This window comes from Apodemus sylvaticus, chromosome 8, assembly GCF_947179515.1.
Source record: "Apodemus sylvaticus chromosome 8, mApoSyl1.1, whole genome shotgun sequence".
Taxonomy (NCBI): Eukaryota; Metazoa; Chordata; class Mammalia; order Rodentia; family Muridae; genus Apodemus; species Apodemus sylvaticus.
Window position 1 is genome coordinate 53,931,839 of NC_067479.1, and position 18,587 is coordinate 53,950,425.

General features: G+C 39.2%; 1 protein-coding gene across 2 annotated transcripts in view; it reads right to left on the minus strand.

The window, feature by feature from the left end:
- Window positions 1-610: 610 nt before the first annotated feature.
- Window positions 611-18,587, minus strand: part of Sucla2 (succinate-CoA ligase ADP-forming subunit beta) — a 38,388-nt gene continuing 20,411 nt past the window's right edge. Inside the window, exons 5-12 of one of the 2 annotated variants that reach the window (XM_052190957.1) lie at window positions 16,944-17,072; window positions 14,623-14,761; window positions 5,623-5,784; window positions 5,390-5,532; window positions 3,806-3,926; window positions 2,740-2,828; window positions 1,244-1,343; window positions 611-716 (exon numbers count right to left, since the gene is read on the minus strand). In XM_052190957.1, coding sequence (XP_052046917.1) covers window positions 1,269-1,343; window positions 2,740-2,828; window positions 3,806-3,926; window positions 5,390-5,532; window positions 5,623-5,784; window positions 14,623-14,761; window positions 16,944-17,072 — 858 coding nt within the window. In that variant the 3' untranslated portion in view covers window positions 611-716; window positions 1,244-1,268. Of the gene's footprint in view, window positions 717-936; window positions 1,344-2,739; window positions 2,829-3,805; window positions 3,927-5,389; window positions 5,533-5,622; window positions 5,785-14,622; window positions 14,762-16,943; window positions 17,073-18,587 lie in introns of those variants that run through there. The other variant, XM_052190956.1, reaches the window with a different exon arrangement.

An 18,587-nucleotide genomic window follows, 5' to 3' on the forward strand; every position in this document is an offset into this window, starting at 1 on the left:
CCTTTACTCTTGGCCCCCACTGGTGAACACTTAAACTCCGCATTTAAACTTCTCTCGAAATACAATTCTTAACCAGGAAAAAAAAAAAAAAAAAAAACTCACCAAAAAAAGCATCGACAGTTTCCCCGTGCTGCGTGAGCACTGCTTTTGTTTTGGCTCTTCCTTCCCAGCCATGTGCATCTGCTACAAGTCCTATCACTGAGGAGATTTAGCATCTACCTGGTAGTAGTCAAGTGCTTGGCTGGCACAGGAGGCCATGAATCCTATCCCCAAAGTCAGCCATGCACACACACTTAAAACCTGTGATATTCTCCATAGAAACTATAGTAGTATACAGGACTCTAACTATAAATTTGAGATGTCATGTGTTAAAGGGGATTTTTAAGTAAGCGGTCCACAGGGCATCCCCACCTCATACCCCCAAATTCAGAGGTACAAATATGCATGTGAAAGAAATAACAGTATGTAGCAGACAGTAGATCTGTGAACAGGACTTCTAAGGCTTTAGAATATGTACTGCCATTCCAGTTTATGAACTATAAATTGGCTCCTTAGACCAATTAATAAAATGAATACCTGTTACTTCAAAAGAAAAAAACATTACTCCAAATTACATTGGGAAACTTTTATTAACTTAAACTGGCATTCTAATTTTGTCCAAGTTCTACATGTGTTTTTACCACCACAGAATCATGAAGACTGGCAGTTTCATTGTCCTGTAATGATTAAAACGATGTTTAAATAATCAGAAAGTTACTTCTCTAAAATACTTAAAAGATATTCTGAGGAGTGCTTCCAAGTTCTGTGTATAAATAATGATTGATACATTTTAACAGCCATTTGATGCTGAAGATAAATATTTCTTATATAAAACATTGTTATAACACACCATTGTCCTAATGAGGCTGTTATTAGATATATTTTCATACTAAAGAATAAAGCTTTATCTTTGTAGTAATTTTATTTATAGGGCTCTTATCAATGAAGAACACCAGAAAACAGGCATACTGCAAGTGACATTCTGTAGGGAAGCAAAAAAGATGGCTGCAAGAAAAGAGACCACCGTGTGTTTATAACAGACATTCTTTATATAAACAGTCCATTCTGAGCAGCAGAATCAAATGCAGAGCAAATGCTTTCAAAGGTATGTGTGCCTATGTGGCGATTACATTCTCCACACATTAAAAGAAAAGGGACGCTAGGAGAGACCACAGTATAATGAAGAATAATAGCACATTAATACCCGCAGCCATCCACCAAGGCCTTGCTCATATTGGCAACTGAAACTTCACATCCACGTGGGCTTCTTTGGCTAAGGTCACTATTTCAGAGAGCTTTACAACCTGAAAGAGAACAGGGCAAATCTAAATGTTCATAAAAAAGTGAACCATTATAAGCCCTGGCAAAAGAAACAATCATTTCCATTTAAAACACTAGGGCTGTTCTGACAAGTCACACTATAGTCTAACAAGAACTGACACAAGACTGTCAAAAATTTGACATTCTTTATAACCTAGAATTCAATTAAATATGTTCTGATAAATTTTACCATGAAGACACAAACAAGGAGTATCCTTGCAAGACACCCATAATTCAAAGCATAACTAAACAAAACTACCTTGAAAAAGCTTACCAGCTTAATGTATGGGGTAGGAGTTTAGATGTAAGAATTGCTGGCATAAGGCAATTTTGTGAGGTAACAATAACCAACAAAAAACTCCAATGCTCTGTATGATATGAGAATATCTACGTTTCCATACAAAATGTCGTACAAATTAGACATGTCTAAAACCAAAATTTAGTTTCTCTCCAAGGAGAGTAGTTACAAAAAAAAAAAAAAAAAAGTAGTCTGAGGTTAGAGGTATATTGCCCCAGGAGACTCCTGGGGGGGGGGGGGGGGTGCGGCAGGGAAGCATTGTCAAACAGTCAAACTACAGACTGAACTTCCAGTTTAGGAGAAAATGCAGGACAAAAGGACATGCTAAACAGATGACACTCATGGTTACAATTATTAAACCCAGAATGAGACTATATAGGACCATAGCATAGTACTTGCCAAACCAACACCACAGGAGGATTATTTTAAAACAGGAGAACTATAGCTTAAGAAATATAGTTGCATATTACCCAACTGCAGTGCAAACAGTTTGACCCCAAGCTTAACAAAGAATCTAGATAGTACAAAATAATTGAACTTTCACAACTACAATGCCTGTATTCCACTTACATAACAGTAATTTCTTATCATCATACTAATTCACCTTCATGTACATGATTGAGAAGTATAAAATGTTGAACATTGGGATTTACTAACTAATAATAGATTAAAGAAAAACACAGATTAGACCAGATTGGGTATAAATTGACCATTGTTTAAGATGAATGTATAAGAGGTTCTGAAGAAGAATTTGTAAACTCTCACTGCCTCCAAACCCTTCTGCACTGTCCAGTTTGAATCTTCCGTGTTGTGTTGTTTGTAATTTCCCACTTGCTGACTGCCCATCTGGACCCCTGAATACAAAGCCCTGCTTTTCCTTGTTGTATGAGCTGAGGACAATTTTTATCTCCGCCACAAACCCCATCGAACAGTATGTGTATCTACTGCTGTCACTCCCCAGAATTAAGCCTGCTTTCCTGAAGCACTAACATCACTACTTGGCTGGCTCATTTTAGAATCTAAAGGTATCTAGATCCTTTCCACACTACAAATGTGTCCTTAGGTCAGTAGAGCCCACTTACCATTTTAGCAGCTTCATCCAAATCATCACAAGCAAGGATTTTTAGACCACTGTCTGCTATCAGTGCCTTAGCATCATCAACTCGTGTACCTAGAAATGATTATGAAAATAGAAGCAAATAACTTAAAAATATATACAAGGCATTTAAAATCTTTCTCACTATAAGAATTTCAGCACAGGAATTTCTATTATTTTAACACAAATACTTGATTTTTTTAAAAAAATATTCTAAGAGCTTGGAACTACCCTGTGAAATACTTTGCTTTACCATGTCCATGGTAATAAAAGCAAAGTCAGAATATCAAATAAATCACAAATAAAAAGCATATCACATTACACAAAGCAGGCATTTTTCCCACTGTAGTAAATTCTTAGAAAAACTTTGTGAAGCTGGGTGGTAGTGGCCCACACCTTTAACCAGGCAGGGGAAGAGGGTATCAGTGAGTTTGAGGCCAGCCTGATCTACAAGTGCGTTCCAAGGCAGCCAGGGCCATTACACAGAGAAACCCTGTCTCCAAAAACAAAAACAAAAACAAACAACAAAATCACACTGTGGTGTGGTGTTTCCAGTGAGAAATGCCCCCAGAGGCTCGAGTAGTTGAACTTTTGGTCCCAGTTGCTGGCACTATCTGAGGAGGTTACAGAACTTTCAAGATAGAGAGCCGTGCTGGAGAAAGTGCATCCCTAGAGACAGGCTGTGACAGTGTGCAGCCTGTGTGCATCTCCCTTCCCTGTGTGCACCTGAGATGTAAGCATCAGCTTCCTGCTCCCCACCCCACCCCCAGTGCCTTTTCCACTGCTGTGGACAACCTGTCACAAGAAACTGAAAAAGAAAGCCTGCTGTGGACAACCTGTCACAAGAAAGCCAAAAGAAACTGCTCCTCAAGGGCCTTTGATCAGGGTATTTTATTACAGCAACAGGAAAACAACATTTTTCAAGTTTTGTGTTTAATGCTTTCACTGAAAAGATGTAGCTGTTTACAAGATCATTTTTTTTTAAATTAACCTTGCACCTTACAACTGCATCATTTAAACAGTTAAGAAGAACTAGGATCATCAACACTCACCTTGTAACCGTACCACAACAGGTATTCTGATTTCTAAGTCTTTTACTGCCATGACTATTCCTTGTGCAATAATATCACATCTCATGATTCCTCCAAAAATGTTGACCAGAATAGCCTGTACCTATTAATAAATATTAAAGAAATAAGTATTTATCCTCTTCTCCCAAAACAGTGGAATATAAAAATCAATTCCTTGTCAACAATTTCAGATAAAACCATTATTTCCTTTCCTATCTCCCAGTCCATGACCACCGGGACTTACAACCTTTAATTTCAATCCCTGGCTTATATTACTATATCACATACAACAAAACCCTTGTAAGTTAGTCTTCTTCCTACTGACCAACACAATCACCTCAGGCCCTACCTCATAGCACCTGCACAGCACCTGCACAGCACACCTCTCCACTAGTAGTCATCCCCTACAATTCTCTTCACTCCACCCGACCAATACAACCAATTTTGACCCAAACTCTGGTCATAATAAGTCACAACTATGTCTCCTCTGGCCAGAGCCCCTTTAACTAATCACACTCAGCCTTTTACAAACTGGCCCTGCCTATGCGCAAAGAGTCTTCCAGCAGCTCTTCTTACTCTGCTTTAAACTGTCTACCCTGAACACCAACCCACTCCTGATGTGATCTTACCTCCACCAGTTCTCTCTCTCTCTCCTCCTCTCTCTCTCTCCCTCTCTCCCTCTCTCCCCCTCTCTCTCTCTGTGGTTTTTTAACGAAACTGAGGGGACAAGTTCTAGTTTCCTCACCTCCCTAGTTCCTAAGGCCTCAATTTTTTTCAAATATGCTGAGGCCCTGCAACTGTATCTCCAATGGTTATAGGAAGTAAAACACCCTGGGGCTGGAGAGCAGTTAGAGTGCCTGCTCCTCTCACAGAGAAGCAGAGTTCAGTGTCCAGTGCCCCGACTCAGTTCTCACAAGCACAATAACTCCAGTTTCAGGAGATCCTTTCCTGGCTTCTATGGGCACCCACATGCACATGCACACACAGACACTGTAATGCTTTTATAAATATGTTTACAGCCAATTGTTTATGAGGTAGTCACGGCTCAAGCTCAGCACATCAATTCCGAAATCCTTAACCATTGCTTCTACAGTACAATAGGAACCAACACCTACTGTGCCTCATTTTAGCTGAATTTGCAGTAAAAAAAAAAAAATTAATACATATGGTAAATAACTTTATAGGATTCCAAGGGAAAGGCAATACAAATCTGTTTTTAATTCTAAAAAGGAAGAAGTACTTTTTCATCTTGTAGTATCTATCATTTCCCTTTTCCTAAAGTCTAATGCCAAAAGAACTAAATATTATCAGAAACATCAATAATATTTATTAATGAACTAAGTATTCTTGTGTACATATATTTTTACAATTCCAGGCTTTTGCAGTCAAATACTATCACCAAGACCACTTGCCCTGTGAATGGCTCCCATGCTAGTTCACCAGAGGCATTAGTAGTATCTTTAGCTAATTTAATCAAATTTCTTCACTGTCCACTAAATGTCAACATTAATTCTGTCAAAGGTTCTCCACCCAACTCAAACCCTAGCACATAAGCCCCACCCTTACCTTTTTATCTGAGGTGATAAGTTTAAATGCTTCTGTTACTTGCTGGACAGTGGCGCCTCCACCAACATCAAGGAAGTTGGCTGGAGTCCCTCCGTGTAGTTTTATTATATCCATTGTGGCCATGGCCAAGCCAGCACCGTTTACTATCAAGAGGGAAAGATGATTCGTGTAAGGAACAAAGAAAATATATTAAGTTGATCAAAGCCAATATAACAAGGGAATGGACTAGGTACCTAGACATCCTATGTTGCCATCGAGGCCAATGTAGTTAATATCTGCATTAGCGGCCTCTTTGTCCCTCTCGTCTTCCTGGCTCCAGTCCTGAAGATCAAAGATCTTCTTCTGGCGATAGGCTGAATTTGAATCAAAATTGATCTTTGCATCCATGCACAACACTTAGAGGGAAAATGAAGAAAATAATCTAAATTTTATGTCAGATGCAATGAACTATCCAATAAATGCATGATTTAGTATAGGGTAAAAAGCACATTTTAATTGGTTATTTATTCAAAGTATTTCAATTCATGTTCACAATGAATTCAAACTGTTTCTCATAGAAAATATAGGAATTTAAACACCCTAAAGTTACTTTTTCTACATCCACCCTGACGGACGGACGGACAGACAGAAGGAAGGAAGGAAGGAAGGAAGGAAGGAAGGAAGGAAGGAAGGAAGGAAGGAAGGAAGGAAGGAAGGAAGGAAAAAAGGACAGAAAAAGAAAAACATTCCTCAAAGACATCCCACACTCTTTTTAAGCTTTCCGAGCATGAACTGTCCATGTTCTCAGTGGGAATCCTTTCACGGGCCCCAGATCCTGCCTGCTCCTTACAGCTCGGGAACTGCCCTCCAGGAACTCTTAGGCCCACTCCCCCACCATCGGCAGTGTTAACACTGATGGAACTTTCTCAAGCCCACCACCTCCTCCCCACTCTTCTCTTCCTTCCTTAGCAGCAGGAATTCTAAAGACCTGAGTGAGGGGAAGTGGAGTTCAGCAAACCACGGCCATGGACCTGATGACTTCTGTCTATTTCTACTGACTTGTGAACTAAGAACATGATTCACAGTTTAAAAAGATTTAGGAGAAAAGGAGAAAGGGGAACAAAAATAAAACCTCCGAAATCCAAGATCATGAATGGTTGATAAAGCACAAAATACTTAGGAGCCATTAACCTGTTAAACTAGTTGTACAGTGTTCCTATCATTCACCCTACACCCACTCCAATTAGCTTCCATCCTTAGCACTCAATCAAAAGGGTTTTTTCTTTTTCTTTTTTTAAGGTATCATGTGCATCTAACCTAGCCAGTGGGGAACTGCTGTTTAGAAGAGATGCTTTCTTGGGACCAAGATGAGCTTGCTGCAGTGTTTCCCGCCTGCCCCTGGAGTCTGTCACTGACTCCCTCCATGCCACCTCACCTCCAACCCCGAAAGGGTAGGCAGGGCCAGGCAGCGAGTAGTCCAGGGCACAAGCATATGCCACCACGCCCAACACAAAGTGCCTCTTATAGGTTGCTTCTCCAACATCACTGTTCATCAGTGATCCATCCCTTCCTCAGTACCGAGTGGGAGCATAGAAGCACAAGTTTGGCACAGGACTCAGAAGCTCAGATTCTCAACTTGGGAGAATAGTTAGGAAAGTTAAAACTCTCAGTTACTGTCTCTACATCTATCACACCACCCCTCATTACCTGGCTGATCAAGATCAGGGGAAATGCAGGTCTGAACTTGGTTTAGGATGAGTCCTTGACAGGCCCCAAAAGAGGCCTGTGTCTCTGCAATTGTGTCTTCTAAACACCCCCATAGCCTCTGTCACAGAAAGCCCTGCACAGGTTGATCTCCAAAGCACCAGAGATTAGATTAGAATTTGCGGGTCTAAGATGTCAGATCAGAGTTCTGGCAGAAATCCTTGTCAGCTGTGAAGGACTACTGACTTTCCTGGTTTGACTTACTGAGACTACAGCCCTCGCTCCCACCAGCAGAGAAGACAAGAGAGACAATCAACAGAGGGCCTGGTGTGAAGGCAGGCACATCTTTACTCTTCCAAACTAGAATGGTATAGTGTGGAGTTTGAATACAAATGATCCCCGCAGGCCCACAGGGACTGGCACTATTAGGAGGTGTGGCTTTGTTGGAGGAAGTGTGTCTCAGTTTCTTCCTGCAGCCTGCCTATATGAATACAGAGCTCTCACTCCTTCTTTAGGACACTGTCTGCCTGTGTGCCACTGTGATTCCTGCCATGACAATAACAGACTAAACCTCTGCACTGTAAGCCAGCCCCAATTAAATGTTCCCTTTAAGAGTTGCTGTGGTCAGTGTCTCTTCACAGCAATAGGAACCCTAACTAAGACAAAGACCAATAGGAACTACAATACTTCATCTTAAGTGTTTAACTTTCATACTTTGTTGTGTTTAACTGCAACTCTCTAAAAAGACTTTTGCTTATCCTTTCTCTAAACCTAATACTCAGTATTTTCTCTACTGTTACTTTTCTAACTCGAGAAGCCCAGAACATATACTTTCCTTTCCATTTACTTTAACCCTTTATTCTTGTGCCCATTTCTTGTTCAGTTTGCTACTTGAGTGTTTCCTTAGTTCTGAAATAAGAAACTTGTGCCGGGAGAGATGACTCAGCAGTTAAGAGCACTGACTGTGCTTCCATAAGACCAGGCTCAATTCCCAGCTCCCACGTAGTAGCTGACAACTATAACAATACTCGCAGGGAATCTGATTCCATCTGCTGGCATCCAGAGGCACTGCACACAAGCATGCACGTGCAGAGGCAGTGATTAGCTCAGTAAATGATCCATCCATCATGTTAAATTAATGTTGATAAGGCAAAAATGACAATTCTTACATTCATTTTCTACATGAATTGCATACTGATGCACTGTTGCATAATTACTAGATACTTAAATTTACATCACTATGAGCACTATAAACTTGATGTGACTTCTGAAAAAACTAAGTAGCAGGGGCTGAAAGGAAACCTGGGGAAACTGGTAACTGACCCAGTAGTAGTGAGTTTTGGCTATACTCTTTTATGTACCTGGTGGGTTGGTCAAGTACTTCCAGCCACCTGCCCAGGGTCTCTTTGGATTTGCAAATGAAAGGCACGCATACATTAGCTTAGTTTTGAAAAGCCTCGGCTAACTCAATGACTGGGCACTCCTATCTGTCCCCTGCTCCACCAGGCCCAATCTGGGAAGTGGCCAATGGCCACTTACCCAAATTCTTACATGGCTTGCTGGAGCTCTCTCTCTCTCTCTCTCTCTCTCTCTCTCTCTCTCTCTCTCTCTCTCTCTCTCTCTCTTTCTCTCCCCCCTCCCCCCCCCAGCTCTCCTCTTCCATCTCCCACCACATCCTGGAGATGCCCCCCTTTCCCCCTGCATCCTAGACCTCGAAACTCTAAGGGTCCCATCCTGTCTCCCTTTGCCCATGCAATGGGCACTGGCATCTTTATTGATCAATCAAAAACCAATCGGGGACAGGGACCTTTAGCATTTAGACACACAGATTCCTGATTGAATCAAAGCATTAGAACCCATCTCCAACAGACCATAACTGACTAGGGTTCTCCAGGCTTGAGCTTACTGCTGCTGTAAATGTGCTGAGAAGCTGAGGTCATGAGAAACTTGGATCTTACTACTTTCAAGGTGAGGCACAATAAAAGACTTGAACAAACAATATGATTTATAAGGCTGTGAAAAAACTGTCCATTCCTGTGAGAAGTAGTCCAAGTTATCCTGACTAAAATAATCCCAACTCTGCCTCAAATTCATGATGCAACTCCCTATTTAATAACAGCTACAAACCTCCAAAGTTACAGAGCTCTAGCTCCTAAGGTCCTTTCAGCTTCACTACATTTGGTCTTTGGGTTCCAGACATATCCTTGGGTCAGAGTATTCAGAATATCTTAATATCATAGTTCACTACAGAAATTCCTGATTCTGCATTAGACAACATGACTGAGAATAATCTACTATGGGAAAAAATGATTTTCAAGATTCATCTAGCACTTTCTCCTAGCAATGAGTATATCATCTACTAGAAACTTCTGGGAGCAAACATCTGAGCTTGCCAGAGGTGTGCCTAGAGACCAAAGGAAAACTAGTTGAGAGTGGTAACAGTGGCCTCAATGTCCAAGAGAGATGGCCTGTATCCACTCCAATACACCAGAGGTGAAAGCCAAGGACAAAACATGAATGGTTCACTATTTTTATGACGATTTCTGGCCCAATTTCCTCTTTATATTCACTTATCCCTAGAGGGTAAATAACAAATTATCTGCCTAATAACTGCAGGTATTATAAACACATCATCTCTAGAGTGACCTACCCCAGGAAACAAGTTATCTGCTAATCCAGGGTAAATTCAGTCCTACTAATGTTAGCATTTGAGTAGGTAAATTATCTAATCTGTAATTGAGTTGGCAGATCCAATTTGACTGAATTCTGTCAGGAAAGGGAAGTAGTCACTAAAAGTCTTTAGGAGATTCTAAGGACAATGAAGATAAGCCAATTATGCAAATCCCCCCCTCCTCTTTTTTTAAAGCAAGGGTCTTGCTATGGAGTATTGCTTGACCTGAAACTCACCAAGTAAGCCAAACTTATCAAGGTCTGCCTGCCTATTCCTTCCAATTGCTAAGATTAAAGGCAGGGACCACTAGACTTAGCAGTATGTACTTTTTATGTTATCCTGCTTTTAGACATTGTTTTCTCATTACTAAAAAAAAGTCTCTTAAATCTCTATCTTTCAATTACTCAAACAACTACACAGTATACTTAAGAGACACACTTCATTATACATGGTAGATATTTCCTACAAAACTACACAAACAATAATTCTAAATTTAGTTACCAAAGTTTCTTTTAAAGACTGCTATGGAAATTTTCCAAATTTATACTATATGTTTTATAACAACCATTTACCAGTTTACAAAGAGATGAATACATTTTAATGAATGCTTTTGAAACTCAGTATGTACCTTCTAAAGGAAATCTGTCAATATATAATGTTAAAACTATATCCTACATTGGTCTAAAGTTTCCAGTGGAAATAAGTAAATACGTCACTGTTAAAAAATGGATATACGGTATCAAAGCCCAAATTTAAACTAATCTGTCAAACAAAGCCTTCTTTTCCATTTACACTATGCTTACAACCTTCTGTTCAGCATACAACTACAGCTATCTACAGTCTACCCCTACTTCTAATCTCCTGCTCCCAGCACAGCAATATACATTCCCTAGCAGAAGTATACCTGGCATGCAACTCTGTTATAATTAAGAACTCAAGTTCTACTGATCACTGGTTGACAGCGCATCTCTACTAGCCACATGTCCTCAGGCAAGCCTGACACCTTGACACTAAGTTTCAAAATCTATAAAGGTGGAAATAATATGTACTTACAACAGAGCCTGGCATTGATATGTTCTTATTAATGAAAAATACATATTTTTAAAATGTTTTTAACTAGACAAACCTAAGTTTATATTCTATGCTTAGAATGTATGTGAGGTCAAAATTCAAAACTGTTTAATAACAAAAAGAAGATAAAACATCGAAGGCAAATGCACAAAAGGCTTTTTTCAACTAAGAATAATAAATACAATAGGTAGAACTAAATACAATAGGTAGAACTAAAATCTATAGTCAACTCCAGAGTCCCAATCTAGTAGAAACAGTAGCAAAGATTTCATTCAAAATAGCAACGGTGGCTAGGAAGTGGCTCCGTGGGTGACAGCATGTGCTGCACAAGCGTGAGCCCCGAGGTAAAGTGTTCACAAGTCCCAATATGGCTTAAAAGCATCCCCCTGTACTCGAGAGGTTCGTCCTGTACTTAGGTGGTAAGACCTTTATTTAAGAGGAAAGGCTACTGCAACCAACCATTCCAGAATGCTGATCCCTGAACAGATTAACGTGGTCCTGGGGTATGTTAGCTACTTCATATGAGAGCAAGCTGTAGCAAAAAGAACAAGCCTGCAGCCTGGATCTTCTTGGTTTCCTGTCCTCATGGTATGACTTGTCAACATGTTCCCATCACTGTAAAGCCATCACCAAGAGGGCTCTCAGCAGAAGCGCAATCAGCTGGCCCTAACCGAAACTGTCAACTAAATAAGCCTTTCTTCTTCACTTTAATGTTTGGTGCATTACCTACCGCAGACCAGATCTCAGAGTCACTCATAAAGTTCATATCCTGACCAACACATCTTCCCATTCCTCGCACCTCAAGCCTGGTAAGCACCCTTCTAACTTTTCCTATGAGTTGAACATAATTTCTTACCTAACTGAAATCGCGGTTTTCTCTTTCTGTGTGACTTTTTCACACACTATAGTGAATAAGGTAAGAATGAGGTACTTGCATGAGATGGATCAGGGTACCCAAGATCAACAGAAAACATTATATTTAACAATGTTACAAAAAGTGCATACTTTAAAAAGAGGCAGCCATATCACTGTTAACTCTAAAAACTTAAAACTTTTTAAATGAAACAATAAAAAAAGGACATTTTATACATTCATAGCTACTGATCCTGAGGAAGGGAAAAATAATCTCATCATGAAAATAAAAGAAGCAAAAATGATGTCTAACCAGCTGAAAACTAAAAGCTTTAATATATTCAAGGCAAGCAAACTTAAACAATATAATTAAAATGCTCAAATGCCAGAAAAAAAGTTAACATCCTTGGTAAACAAAGAGGCTATATACCGCCAAGGAAAGGTTATTAAGTAAATAAAGAAAAATACGAAATGCATGTAGTTTGCAATCCTCAATTAAATAATTAAGAACATGTTTTCTAGCATTTTACTTAAAAATGAACAGTTTAAAAAAAAAAAAACCAAAAATGAGGTCAGAGACAGACTAGATGAGGGTAGAGAGGAAGATTTTTAAGGATGAGTAAATATGTCATTATACTGTTTTAAATTTTGAGTAATATTAAAAATTGATATGAAAATATCCAGAAGTCACCATAGTAGTAAGGAAACTAATCCCATTTGGGTACTACAGAAAGGAAATTACAAATTCACAGAAACTGTTACTTGATATGATAGTTTCTACAGATGTGATAAAGGTTCTGAGATCAGGTATTACCTGAGATTACAGGAACCATAACGATCCTTACAAGAGAAAGGCAGAAGACTAAACAGATACACACAGAAGAGAAAAAAACACACAGAAGAGAAAAAAAAAATACCGTGGCCCCAAAGGCAGAGACTAAAATAAAGTGCCTACTGGCCGAGGAGTACTACCAAGAAAGGGGAAAACTCAAAGGCATAGATTCTTCACTACAACCCCTGAAAACATGCAGCCCTGCTCACACCTGAAAGGCAGTGGATAATAATTTTGGACTTCTAGCCTACAACTAAGAAGGGGGACAGTCACTTAAGGTTATGGTAATTTTTATCAGCCATAGAAAACTAACAGTGGTAACAAAGAACATCAACAGAAAACTCCAAAACAGAAAACATGTTCAACAAACATGAAATATATATATTAGTAGAAATCAAAGAACTGAATAAATCAGACAAAACACCATTTCTTCATCAGTTTGAATATAAAACCTACTATGTTAATTGATGGCAAATATACAAGACTATCTCCAGATCAACATGTAAAACTCTCAACTCCTTGTCCAGCACTATATCTATTAGCATGCCACCATGATAAGAATGAACTAAACTTCAGAAACTGTAAGCCAGGCTCAATTAAATGTTGTCTTATATAAGAGTTGCCATGGTCACGGTGTCTCTTCACAGCAATAGAACCCTAAAACCCTAACTGCAACAGAAGTTAGTACCAGAAGTGGGATATTGCTAGTGACAGGTCTGACCATACTTTTGATTGGAGAATTGTGAATTTGGGGACTTTAGATTAGAAAAACAACTTAATACTTTAAGTGGGTCTTAATGGGCCATTCTATTAGAAGGACAGAAGAACAAAGGGTTGAGAGTGATTTGAACTATGGGGGCCTGGCTCAAGAGGTTTCGGAGAAGAATTTTAGTATGTGGCTTAGAGACTGTTCTGTGATATTTTGGTGAAGAATGTTTCTGCTTTTTGCCCTTATCCAAAAAGTCTGCCTGAAACTAAAGTGAAGAGTTTTGGATTAATTACATTGGCAGAGGCAATCTCAAACCAGCATTATTGACTAGGCTGTGTTATTATTAGTGGTCAGTCTTATACAGATCTGTAAGAAAAAGGAACAAGCTGAGCAAGGAAAAACAAAATGTAACATTTGAGTAAAAAATAAAAAAGTCACCAGGAAGTGGAATGGACTAAATTCTGTGTTCAAGGAGATAACCAGAGTAAAGAAAACCCTGATGTTAAATAGAATAAAGGGCGTGGAGATATCAGGAAAATATACCAACCAGCTGAGTCTAACTTGTGAAAAGAATTTTTAAAAAAACTTAGGGCCAGATGTGGTAGTGCATGCCTTTAGTCCCAGCACTTAAGAGGCCAAGGCAGCAAGATCTTGAGTTTGAAGCCAGCCTGATCTACAGAGTAAGATACAGGACAGGCAAGCTGAGGCAGTGAAGGAATCCACAGAAAACAGAGTTGGTAAAGATGAAACTGAACAGGGCCATTTTCCAGCCCGAGCAAGCAGCAGAACGTGGCAGCTTCTAGCTTTAGAGTCAAGAATAGAAGAAAAGGATTATGGAATCTCCCTCTAAGGAAAGGCACTGAGGCCAAGCATGTGTCAGGGGTGTCCTTGCATTGAGTCCTAAAGAGGCCCTTGTGTAAGCTGTTGCCATGGTTATGGTGCCTCTTCATGGCAATAAAAGACAAGCAAGCTACCCTTCTCTATTGGCTCAAATTCTGAAATGGCTTCATGTCTGAGCATATCTTTTCACAGAATGGATCCAAGTATGGAGGCTTGGATGGCTAATTCTCCCAGATCATGGCTAACTCTTGCCATAACCCTTATTTCTCCAACCAAGTGTTGCCCCACAAGGGTGCCTGGGTGGAAATTTTCCTTTTCTGTCCAATCCACTATGGTGACTTCTGAACCCCTGGAACATGACTGGGTGACTGCTTACTTGGATTTTCAACTTGTATCATTTTTATTAATTCAACCAGACTGTGACTGAATGGTGGTCACTATATAAGGCAGCACAACTCTTGTGTTTTAATAGGTTTCTTTCACATCTGATCATATTCAATTCAACAGAAGATGAACTGCTACACAAGAACAACAGATGACACACAGCATCCATCATGTGATAGAAGATGCCTTACCCTTTCCGTCAGAATCTTCTACCATTGGGTTTATTTCTACCATAGTTGCATCATACTTCAGAAAAAGTTTATAAAGCTTGACCATGTTTTCTGCTGCAGAATCCACAATGTTAGAAGGAAATCCCATCTTCTTTGCAAGCTGAAAGTAATTTGTCTTTTTCAGTAATAACTTGTATATGTCTAATCAGCATTAAAATATTACAAATAAAAACTTTATCATTTAAAAAGATAAGCAAGAACTGTAGTTAAATCACTGAAAGAGCAGCTACTAAAGGTTTAAACAACAACAACAAAAAACCTTGTTGCTTTAAAATCTTATGGGGTACACGTTATGCCTATTTTATAAATCAGAAAAGGGTTCATAGGTCAAGTGCTAGCCATTAGTCTAGATCACAGTCCTGGTGTTCACTTCATAGCTTCCTCACTGCCTCTATCTAAGCTCACAGTAAACCTACACTGAAAAAGAGACCTATGTGCTTGCTTCAGCAGCATGTATACCAAAATCTGGAACTAAACAGAGAAGAAAAAGAGACTTATATTTTATTAAAACGACGTCTAAAAAGGTTGATAATCTCAATGGTCTAAACACTAACCAAAGATAGTAAAGTACCCTACTTTGCCTTTAAGGTAATGCAAGGCATGTCTCCTGGCTAATAGGAGAGGCATTCTCACCTATAGGGACACTGTCTCACCCATTCAAAACTCAACTCTGGCAGGCCCCCAGACACAGAATTTGAACCTCTCCTCTAAAGAGTCACAGAGGTCAGCAGAAAACCAAATCAGAGACATCTATGGAACATTTTAAGCAAATAATTTCAAGGTCACCAGGCAGGAGGTCTAGGTCAGTTTCCATGGTGAAACAGGCGGTGTTGGCAGGGTGCTATTCCTAGGACCTCCTGCCGGGGGCAAGGGCTCTGCCACCAAGCACTTTTCTAGCTGGAACAATTAGCAACTTCAAAGTTCCTTGAGAAATTCTGAAATAATGATACACAGGACAGGAGTCTGCCTATAAACACTACAAGGAATTCTCTACTGTAAACACCAAAGGCTGCAATATACTCCTGGTTTTCAGCAACAGAAAACCTTAAATCCTCTAAGGGGGAATAGGATTCATATAGAGTCAAAGAGCAAAAAACCATCGCTGACCAAAACACAGAATGTTGTTTGAGTGAAAAGTTTTTATAAATAAAAAATAATTCAATAATGAGTACCATTTCACCATAAAGATGTTTTTGTATAGACTTAAATATTTGAGAATTGCAAAATGATTTTCACCAATCTACTGCCAGGTACTGAGAGAAGCCTCCTTCCTGCTGTATCTTAGCTCTTGAGTCAAATATTTGCTTCCTCATCTGAGATCCGCTCTCTAGTCATCACTCTCATATAACCTGTAATAAATCCTATGTGCCTTGCGTGTTTATTCCACTCTGGTTAAGCCATGTGTCTCACTGGAGAAGGCCCTCTGCCCTGTGAGCATTACACCAGTCACAGGCCTGCTGTTGCTATACTTCAGCAACTAAGCTTATTTTAACAATGTTTTTTCACAGCAACTGATGACCCTGTGTTTATATCCATAGCAAACAATTTACCTTACTTTTGTTCATAAACCAAATAATTTAATTCAACAGCATCATTAAAAATAATATCAAGCAATACTCAGACACACAGTATTAAATTCTACAGTTGTGTTTGGAAGGAGCAGAAGCTAGGCAGAAGGGGAGGAAAGTAGCACCGAAAGTGGAAACCACAAACAAACATTACAGAGTGCAGCATAAGGTAGCCTCTCTGCACTATGGAGAACTCATGGGGACGAGGCCAGGGAATGTTTACTCCTCCGTGAGGATTGAAAACTCAGACTATGAAAAACGATGACTGATAATCGCCCGATTCTTTCATAAATAAACGAATTAAAAAGTGTGAGAAGAAGGACTGATACATTAGAAAAAATGGTGTGGGACATATTAACTAGTCACAGTGAAGGGTCTTGACTCAGACAACTACTACACTAATGAGACATTCTGGGTACTATTAAGAAAGACGGGACATATGCTGACTTTAAGGAATCACTGCTAATGGTACTAGGTCCAGCAATGGCACAGTAACCTGTAAAAAGCATTCCTGTCTTATAAAGAAACACAGAAATCACCAAGAAAACTATTATAGACACTTTCAAAATCTTAAAAATACTGTAAATACTTTCAAAAACTGCAATTTTAAATAAGAAATTAAACTGTCTTAAATTGTTGAATGTTTTACAAAGTTAACTATTTTAAGTATAATTATCTAATTAAATACTAAAGCTGTTTCCGAGCATCACATACTGTCACAGCTTGCTCCTTTTTGATGCCTTCAATTATATCGATAGGCTCCTTTAGAATGGCTTCAGGATTCTCAGCAGCAACATCTTCAATGTTAACACCACCTTGTGCACTTCCTATCAATACAGGGCCCTGCAAGGGAAGGCGCAGACAAAGCATCAAAGTTTATTTTAGACTCAATATAACTTCAAACCAATCTGTGCACTGTCAGATTTGGGCATCTACTGCTCCCACATTATATTTTCAATTTTCTTTGACAATATGACATATCTCCAATAAGTAACCATTTAAATGTTTAACTGAAAAACAGAAAAGAAGCAGAAACAGAAAATAAAAATGACATCTTGCCTGAAAGGGAAAAAGATAAAATACACACATCTATACCAAATAAGTAAGTATAATCAAATATATAAAATATAACCTATGCATTTTTACACATAAAACTAAAGAGACATTAAAGTACTGCTTAAAGTAAACACAAGAAACCATCTAAAGAAAAATCTGTAGGCTTCCTACAAGTACACAAAACTGTCACACATACTGTAAGAAAATAAGGCATTATGTACAAATAAATTATAAACTTTTAGTTCCTCCAAAAATCAATAAAATTACAAAATAAACATCCTGTAGATTTGCTAACCAGGTATGACTAGAACTAATCTAGTGGTGTGTAAAAATAGTACAGTCATATTAATGTTCTGTGATGTATAAAACAGCAGTGTCATGCAGAGGAAGGCGCAGCTCAGCGGCTAGCCTAGGTGTTCCCTGGAACAATCAAGCCATGTGACAGACCTAATATAAAGACAGTTTACTGGCAAAAAGGGAAGGAGACCTAGAAAGGGGGTAGAAGCTGAGAAAGGTGGACAGAGAAGGACAGAAAGAGAAAGGAGAGGGAGGAGGAAGAGGCTAGCCAGTGACGTTGGGGGGAGTAAAGGAACTATCTTCTTATGTGCCTGGCTCCTGGCCTTTACCTGGTAGGTGGAGATACTAGCTGTTGCTAGGTAACTCTTGGGTGGAGCCTAGAGGTAATGCTAATATAATTAATAAGAAAATACAGATCAGAGCTAGAGAGCTGACTTGGTGGCTAAGAGGGCTGCTCTTCAGAGGGCCTGGGTTTCACTCCCAACCACCAACAACCGCAGTCACTCCAGTTTCAGTGACATTTTTTAAAAAAGTCACTGTATTTTTGTCATTATAGTATTTCAGTAACAAACACAAAATGTAATTTTAAATAATGGTTTAGCCTCCCCCGAAAAGACAATTCTTAAAATACTTAAAACAATAACTAAAGGAAATCTATTTTTTAAGAGTTAACTCATATTTAAGTAAAAAATTATTTTCTATCATGTGGTTAGATTTTAATATATGTGGTAATTAATTATCTAGCTGCACTTTGTTCCAGTATGATAAGTAACTAAGTCTTCAGCCATCTTTATGGTCAAGGAAGGACTCAGAGGTCCTGGACTGTACTTTATACTGAGTGTGGTAGTTTGAATACGTATGGCCCCCACAGACTCAAATGTTTGGATGCTTGGCCACAGGGAGTGGCACTATCAGGAGTAGTCATGGCCTTGTTAGAGGAAGTGTGTCACTGTGAGGGTGGACTTTGAGGTCTCCTATGTTCAAGATATACCCAGTGTAGCTCAT